General features: G+C 31.5%; 2 protein-coding genes across 2 annotated transcripts; one reads left to right on the plus strand and one right to left on the minus strand.

The window, feature by feature from the left end:
• Window positions 1-358: 358 nt before the first annotated feature.
• LOC148238669 (zinc finger CCCH domain-containing protein 15 homolog) lies at window positions 359-3,269 on the plus strand. The gene is made up of 7 exons (XM_088196512.1): window positions 359-387; window positions 612-702; window positions 788-995; window positions 1,758-1,990; window positions 2,064-2,330; window positions 2,395-2,628; window positions 2,691-3,269. The coding sequence occupies exons 2-7, from the start codon at window positions 631-633 to the stop codon at window positions 2,892-2,894; spliced, it is 1,218 nt and encodes a 405-aa protein (XP_088052638.1). The 5' UTR covers window positions 359-387; window positions 612-630; the 3' UTR covers window positions 2,895-3,269.
• On the minus strand, window positions 3,262-6,484 carry LOC148238670 (phosphotriesterase-related protein). The gene is made up of 6 exons (XM_088196524.1): window positions 6,379-6,484; window positions 4,328-4,579; window positions 4,012-4,269; window positions 3,782-3,946; window positions 3,499-3,716; window positions 3,262-3,441 (listed from the first exon to the last, which is right to left on the minus strand). Exons 1-6 carry the CDS (start codon window positions 6,392-6,394, stop codon window positions 3,304-3,306), a joined length of 1,047 nt encoding a protein of 348 aa, XP_088052650.1. The 5' UTR covers window positions 6,395-6,484; the 3' UTR covers window positions 3,262-3,303.
• Between the last annotated feature and the right edge of the window lie 1,976 nt (window positions 6,485-8,460).

Raw genomic sequence — 8,460 nt, forward strand, 5'->3', positions numbered from 1 at the left:
ATTATGAAAATTTTTCAGATTTTAACCCTTTTACCGCGGATGGCTTCTATATTTGTCAGCAATAAAATCGCCAGTACTCATTGGGCAGCTAAAAGTGCCATAAACCGTTGAGCCTAATAATATGGTTATTTAGTATAATTTAAGGCTGTAAATCACTTGAATTTATTGAACCATAATATTTAAAAAAATATGACATGAATAGGTGCCGCTTACATATTAACAAATTTTGAAATGGCGCGCAAAATATCAGCCGCGGTGAAAGCGTTCATAGATGATGCGAGATTATATCATTTTTTACCATTTTTTTTATTAACTTGGACACGTTTGCATTTTATACGTTGGTAACCCTGATAGCGATCCTTAACCTAACTTTCTTGCATCTGTGTGGTACGTTCTATTTTGCTCTAATTTTTAGTAACTCGTGTTTTGACTATATTTTCAGTTTATTTGTTTGGCTTATTGAATTTATTATGTTTAGTAAAGTAACATTAATCAATTCGTTAACTGTCAGACGACTAAGTATGAAAAATCAATCTGACGTTTGATCTTTCATGATCTCTATGCTTATAAATTAATAAAATAATTATTAATAAGTGTTTACATATTTCCAGAAGAGCAAATAAAACAATCATGCCGCCAAAAAAGCCAGTGGCGGCGCCAAGTAAAAAGACGGAGCAAAAAAAGAAGGAGAAAATCATCGAAGTATGTTCATTACGCTTCATTGCACAAGTATTTCCATTAATAATTAGTACCGCTATCTAATCGACGCGTTTAATATGATTGACAGGATAAGACGTTTGGTTTGAAAAATAAAAAAGGCGCCAAACAACAGAAGTTCATCCAACAAGTTGAAAAGCAAGTCAAAACTGGCGGCTTCCATCCGTTGACTACCGCTGATCTGGCAGCGAAGAAAGCAGAAAAAGACAAAAAACAAAAAGAGATGGAAGCATTGGGGATGGTCACTAAACCGTTACCGTCGCAAAAGGTCGATAAAGGTAATTGTTTAAAACTTTTTTACAATCTAAATACAGTTGAAAGAAAAACAAAGTTTAATTATATATATATATATATCGTCTGACAACAATATTTTGTTGTGGAATAATTTGAATGATAATTCTATTTTATTTTCACAAAATTTACGCTGATAAAAACTCCGATTCTTAGTAAATTCGAAGGACACAAATCTATACATTTTATGGAAATTATTAACCCTTTAACACTAGTATCGATGCGCATACACGTCTGTGATTTTTTATTTCATGTTTGTAAATTCCATTTTATCATATAAATTTATTCTGTATTTAGTAGGGATAAAAAATCGTAAAATTTTTAAATATTACCTACGCACTATTCATATTTTTTAGTAAACGTTTGTAATTTCGATCAATTATTTATTTGTCTCGACGGTATATATTTTTATCAATGATGTTTGGATATCATTCGTTTATAATGAGAAAAATACATACACAATATAAATACCTTTTATGTGTTTATTGGAATTGATACCATCAAAAATGCTCTTTGAAGATTCCAGGCCAAAAATGGTAGTAAAGTTTCTGAGATTTTGAAAATGATTATGAATATAAATTTAAAAAATATGCATATCGATTTTGATATTAAGTACTGTAAATGTAAAAATAATATTATAAAATAATAATAGCTACTGGTCTATTAGTGACAGAACAACGCTGAGTTTGCACATATATATACAAATGATCTATGACCATAATGATATATATTTATCTGTGTATTTTCAGGTACTGATCCAAAATCTGTTGTTTGCGCCTTTTTCAAGCAAAATCTCTGCCAGAAGGGTGAAAAATGTAAGTTCTCTCACGACTTGACAATTGAAAGAAAAGCTGAGAAACGTTCGTTGTACTTCGATATGAGAGACGACGAAGATACAATGGACACTTGGAACGAAGAGAAGCTTCAAGAAGTCGTCGAAAAGAAACAGGGACAAGCTAAAAGCGTTCCCACTACTGATATTGTACGTTTATTTTGCATCAATATTATATAATAATTGATATTGTATTAAAAAAAATAATCATTTTGTTTTACAGATTTGTAAACACTTCTTAGAAGCTGTCGAAAAAATGAAATACGGTTGGTTTTGGGAATGTCCATTAAGTTCAAAATGTATATACAGGCATGCTCTTCCCCCTGGATTTGTTCTGAAGAAAGACAAAAAGAAGATGGAAGATAAGAAAAATGAGATTTCTTTAGTGGACTTGATCGAAAGGGAGCGAGCCGCTCTAGGTCCTAAGCAAACTAAAATTACATTAGAAACGTTCATTGCATGGAAGAAACGGAAACTGCAAGAGAAAAAGGTAAAATGGTTGTTGGTAAAATATGTATTCTATTGTGTAAATTAATACATTTTTTATAATTCAGGATACCATGTGTAAAGACGAAGAACAGAAACGATCCGAATTTAAGGCAGGCCGTAATATTGGATTGTCCGGAAGAGAAATGTTTAGCTTTAATCCTAACTTAGCCGTCGACGATGAAGACGACGAGGAAGGCGGTCAGACTTTAGACTCTTCTAGATTCGCACGAGAAGACAACGAAGAGGAAGATCAATACAAAGAATTACAATTGGACTTAATCACTTTGGAAGCGACTGAGGTTAGTATTGTACAAATGTAAATTGTCATATGTATTTTATTTTAATCGTCGGTTTGATTCAGGTGGACGATTCCGGCACGATTGCTAAAGAAAGACTCTTCGACGATTCACCGAGTAGCGAGAACGATAAGCTTACCAACGGTAATGAAACAGATCCCACAACCTCAGAGTCCGTTATAGCGGACACGGGACCTATAAATGAAAACTTATTCTTGGATGACGATGACCTAGATGAAGAGTTAGAGAATTTGGATCTCGATAAATAAAATTGAATGGGAGTCCTATTGTCGGTTAAGTGCGAAAACGTTATGATATTATATTAATACTGCGTTTTTTCAAAATGAATTTGGTTTCACAATGTAATAAGATTCTTATATAATATCAATGTAATCATTAAAAAGGATTGAAAATAAATGCATATTGTGAGTTAATATGTGTTGTATATTTATCTTTCAAAACAATAGGAAGAATTTATATTATCTTAATTGTGGCTTATAAAAATTGTCTTGAACCAAATCAACAATAGTTAAGCTATAAATTCAAACTTTATATTTTTATTTACATAGTAAATTATTTATCAAAACACCTTTAAATTGTTCTATGATATTTTTTTAAAATAAAAAATGCTAAGTATACTTTGAGATTATGTTTTATTTATTCAAATCAAAATGAAGATTAATAATCATATTTTAACCATTCTGCAGGGCTTTTAACTGTGATCTGTTCAATATCTGAATCGGTAATTCCCTTTATTTTCATTTTTGGGATAACAGAATTGATTATATGGGAATACCCGTGTCCTCCGAAATCGATCTAAAACAAAAAATTATTTAAAAACTCGTGGGTATTCCAGAAAAAATTAAAACATACCAATCTGTGCTTTGTATGGATATCGTGAGACATTAAAATCTTTTCAACTTTGCCGTTTTCTATCAATTTCAGTATTTTGTCAATCCTCTGAGCGTCAGACGGCATATCGCTTTGCAAATGCAGCTGATAATAAGACACTTCAGTGCCAAATAGATCAAATTGGCAGTAGCAACCGATGTTACTGAATTCCAACAAAACATTATCATCAAACAGTGTTCCTATAATAAGAATTTATATTTACAATCGATCGAGACAGATATTTTGATCTATAAATAAGAATTACTATCTAGATGTGACATGACAGCTTTATCTGCTCGTCCTCCTGCTTCTAAATACAACCGCATGATTTCAAATGGAGCTGCTGGCTCTCTGTGTGGATGAAAGCTCACTCCGCATCCAACATTTTCTTGAAGTTCCCCAGCAGCTTGTATAGTTCGCTTCTCAAACTCTTGAATCATTAAATATTAAAAATATACACACAAGTCACATTCATTACAATATATAAAAACTAACCTTTTATTGGATAAACGCTAGCAATTTCTCCCATAAAACCGGCTTTCACCGATACATCACTTTGCATTCCTACAGTCAATTCCTTCAACATATGATCATAAATTTCTTCTTTCTTCATAGATAAAACGGTTTGATTTTGTACATCGGCTATATAATATCCAGTCCCAGCTAGGACATGGACCTTAGTATTTTCAGATATATTCTTTAGCAACGCAACATTACCGTTGAGCCCGAAAGTTGAATTTTCAACGATTGTTCCTATGAATAATTTTAAATTAATATTAAGAATATTTTATACGATATCTGATACATTTACCTCCTCCATATTTTTTGTAAGCGATAACATCGTTCAATACAGCTGCATCAGTATCGATGCCGAAGAGTTGCAGGTTTTCTCTTGAAGAATACGGCATTTGTCTCACGAAACCAACATTGTTCAGCGATATGCTTTGTTCGAATCTATCGCTTAAATGTTGAGGTGGAGGTCGATAGAAGTGAGAAAAGTCCATCGACATATGCTCGTGCGTTAGCGTGTAGCCCAAATCATCAGGAGCCACTGATCCAAGAACTAGAAATATTTAAAAAAAATCAAATGTGTAAAATTTATTGATTGTTCCATAATTATATTTAGTTATCCTCCAAGTATATTCTCACAGAAGTGATAAATAGTTTACGAATATTATTCGTAGCAATTTGCCATGATGATAAAAATAAAGTGAAGAATGTTCTTGTAAATCAAAATTTCATTTGCTACAAAAAATATATATATTATAAGACTGAAAGAGAAATCGGAAAATACAGAGAAGACTGAAAAACAGTTTTAAACTATAAATAATGTGTGAGGACAGTATTGCTCCAAGAATATTTTTTGTTGTTGGTAAAATAGTGCTGTTTTTGATCTATTGATCTGAAAATTCTAGAGCTCTCAAAAATAAAACCAAAGCGGATCTCCCAATAACATGAAAATGTAATACTAAGGCATCGGTTATTGCTCCTGTTTTTTTTTTAATTTCTATGCGGTTTGTTTGGAAGTCTTAGAATTGAATCTTGGGGATTTTTAAACGATCTAAAATTTAAGTAAGCCCAAAAGTTGCTTATATAGACATTCTCTCAGTATATGTTTTATAAGGTGACCAGATTTTGAAAATATCAAAGGAAGACATTATTATTGCTGCAGGAGATAAAAAATGTCGTCAATGAAATTTTTGTTCAAAAACCATCTCTGATTTTTTGTTATTTCCAAAATTTTTTTAAGTGGAAAAATTGATGCAGGAGCTTAAAAAAATTTTTTTTTTGGAAATTTTTGATTACAATTGAGAAAGGGAGGATAAAACTTTTGATGAGGACGTCAGGTCATCTCATGTTTTACAACTCGAAATGAGAGCATCCAAAAGCAAATTGTCAATCGGACAAAATTTTATTATTATTAACGTTCAATTAGCGTATTTTATATTATTCTATTTATGGTCAATAATGTGAAATATAAACTTTTGGCCGCCCAAGTACCCTACTCGCTGGCTAAGCGTGGTTTCTTATACTCGAAAGAGAAAGCAATTACGCAGTTGTGAAAAGCCGCTTGTTTTAAGAGATATTTTTTATTCTTCCGTTTTAAATGGCAGGCGTTGACCCAATGCGTTAAACCAAAGTGAAAAACCAGTCACATATATTTTATTTATTATAAACTAACATTACAGCTTAGACACTTTTTAATAATTTAAGTAGTTTTATACGACCCTAAAAATGCCGTTTTTATGTATTGGTTTTTCAGCACCTTTTCCTACCAGGCAAGTGGCATGTGACGTCCCACCAGCAAGGCTAGATTGTGCTTTAAGCTCAAGCCAGTAACCACCTCCAATAAAAATCGTAAAATAAACTAAATAATAATAATAAAACCAAAAATATCGAACATAATCTATAGTAAAAATCTATAATATTAATCGTAGGTATCTAAATATATTTCTCACTAGAGAAGTCTTTTCATGACTGCAAATATAGTCTGACTTTAATTTAATTTTTATTATCATCGGTTCAGAGCACGTGCTCAAGATAAAAGGTCCATTTTCAGTATATCAGTACAGCTCATTAATTCAGAATTCAATCAGAGATGTACGGAAGCTTAGAGTTTTAACTCGAGTCCACCATAACTATTTGAGACGACTTCCCCCCCCCCCGTTTTTAAGCTGTCTAGATTAAACATAATTATAAAGATAATATCTTATTCTCATACTATATATTTTACTTTTGATAGAAATAGAACATTTGTTTTATCAATAAATAACGTCTAAGATTGTGCAGCAACATGGCAACATTGATAAAAATGATTACATTGCATAATCATACTTTTTATTATTAAATATATGATATTACCTGTTTGCACTTTCATATTTGACACCAGTGAACCGTAATGATAAAAAATATATTTGATTCTTTGCAGCACGACACGTTGTACTTCTGCAATGCTTTGTTGAATACTGACGTACTTTATACGTTATCTCGCCTATTAACGCACGAGTTGTAAATCAAAACATCATCGCTCTTACACACACGGTGTGCATAAAGAATAATCTCAAAGTTGTTCTGCTGAAATAAAAATAAAATTGCACGTTCCGACGACAGAATCGCGCACCATTTGGACTTGTTTACTTATTTACGTAGTACCGTCTCTTTCGTTCCTACGCAACTAGAAAGAGACGGCGCGTGCGTAAAAAAGGAACTGTCAAAAGAAAAAAAATACGTAGTATAGTATTTTTTTGTAGCACGCATTTGGCCAAAACGACGCGCTTAACGAGCTTCGCTCTTTTCGTTTTGTTAACGACTCGTTTTGTGAAAATACTAAGGAGGAAAAATATAAAATAAAATTTACGTTTGTGTTTATTTAAGAATTAAACACAAAATTAAATATATATATTTGCATGAAATGAAAATATTGTATTAAAATAATTAAACCTTACGCTGTATTTTGTTATATACAGTAGCGTATAATAGCGAAGAGTTAGCATATGGGGGGAACTTGGCCGGATATAAATTATTTATATTTTATTATAATAAAAATACAGAGCTGAGCTTAATTTATTTAGGTTATATATTTGTTTTCTGCTCAACCTTTTGTACTTGGAAACTGGGGCTAATAAACTATTTTATTTAATGCAAATGTTGTTTTTATTGTAACCAGAATGTTTCATTCAAGAATTTTGGAGTTCGATGGAGGGTGTTCATAATATTTAAGTAGAAAGTGTGTGTAACATAAAACAATATTATTACAATCCAATGGTTTTGCATGTGCACAGAATTGATTTACAAGTTTGATGCTTTTTTGTTAATGGATAGTCAGGAATGTCATTTCTTCCGTATTGGGGGGGAGAGGGGTCAAAAGTTGAAATCATATAATTTTACTAACACCTTCCAGATAATATGTATTTACTGGTGAAAATGTATTCCAATATAATTTCATTGAAATGACATATTTTAAAAAGTATTTTCGGGATAGATTCAAGTTTTTGTTTTAGGGATAACCCGAGAATTTTTGGTTTAGAATCTGGGACGTAATTTCAGATTTTTATAAATGGCCAGGGAAGGGGATGGTTTGATGATGCAAAAGTGTTTTTTTAATATTTCGATTTCGTTGAAATTCATAGTATTTCATTAAATGACATACATTTTTCTGGTCAAATTTAAGGGCGCCAAATGTCCCCACTTGTTCCACTCCTCGCAAATAACGTCCCTGTGAATATTATGTACATAATATTTGCATACTATATATAAATCACATATTTGTATAAGGTAGATAGCTTGTATATATTCGTAATTTAAATAATCGCCATTGTGCAATTTTGTTAAAATATTAACCACTTACCTCCCGCGGACGTTTCAAAACGTAAAACACGTATGCACCAATTTCCCTGCGGACGTGTATATCTGCGAGTTATGGTTTAAAATATTCTAACGTAATATATGCGGTTACTATATTTTCTATTAGTGTTATATACTCTGATTTATAATATATGTATTTTTAATATTATATAACTTAATATGATTAAAACGCAATTATTTTGCTGTAATGTAATTTGTTAATTTGGAATCGAGTTATATAAACTTTTATTTATAGATAAGTAATCAGTGTAAACAAGGGATTGCTTTTTGTATTATTCGTATGAACTTTGCGATGAGTCTATAATGTAATTTTGATACTTGATACGGAGAACAATAAGGTACTGTTGTTGTGTAATCCATTAAAGATCGTCACATAAGAAATGCGTTTTTTCATTTACAAGTATTTCGTTCAATCAATTCCTCCTCCCTGTCCTTACGTTAGCTATCACCAAAAATATAATAGACTTTTATATAAGCAAGTGTATGAATACTATACCGTTTATGCCATTCAAGATTTCCAAAATTCATTATAATATGACGACCGAAAAAAAACACAATAGCTTAAGATCCACCAAAGAT

Source organism: Plectrocnemia conspersa, unplaced genomic scaffold (genome assembly GCF_051122295.1).
Source record: "Plectrocnemia conspersa isolate PC_06_02 unplaced genomic scaffold, ASM5112229v1 ptg000001l, whole genome shotgun sequence".
In the NCBI taxonomy this organism is placed as follows: Eukaryota; Metazoa; Arthropoda; class Insecta; order Trichoptera; family Polycentropodidae; genus Plectrocnemia; species Plectrocnemia conspersa.

Bases quoted from the DNA above. Each gene is read 5' to 3' on its own strand.
- LOC148238669 (XM_088196512.1), top strand. From the start codon at position 631: ATGCCGCCAAAAAAGCCAGTGGCGGCGCCAAGTAAAAAGACGGAGCAA. The intron at 703-787 runs GTATGTTCATTA...TATGATTGACAG, and splicing joins AGAAGGAGAAAATCATCGAA to GATAAGACGTTTGGTTTGAA. The intron at 1,991-2,063 runs GTACGTTTATTT...TTTGTTTTACAG, and splicing joins GCGTTCCCACTACTGATATT to ATTTGTAAACACTTCTTAGA.
- LOC148238670 (XM_088196524.1), bottom strand. The intron at 4,270-4,327 runs GTAAATGTATCA...AATTATTCATAG, and splicing joins TTACAAAAAATATGGAGGAG to GAACAATCGTTGAAAATTCA. The intron at 3,717-3,781 runs GTAATTCTTATT...TTCTTATTATAG, and splicing joins TGTCATGTCACATCTAGATA to GAACACTGTTTGATGATAAT.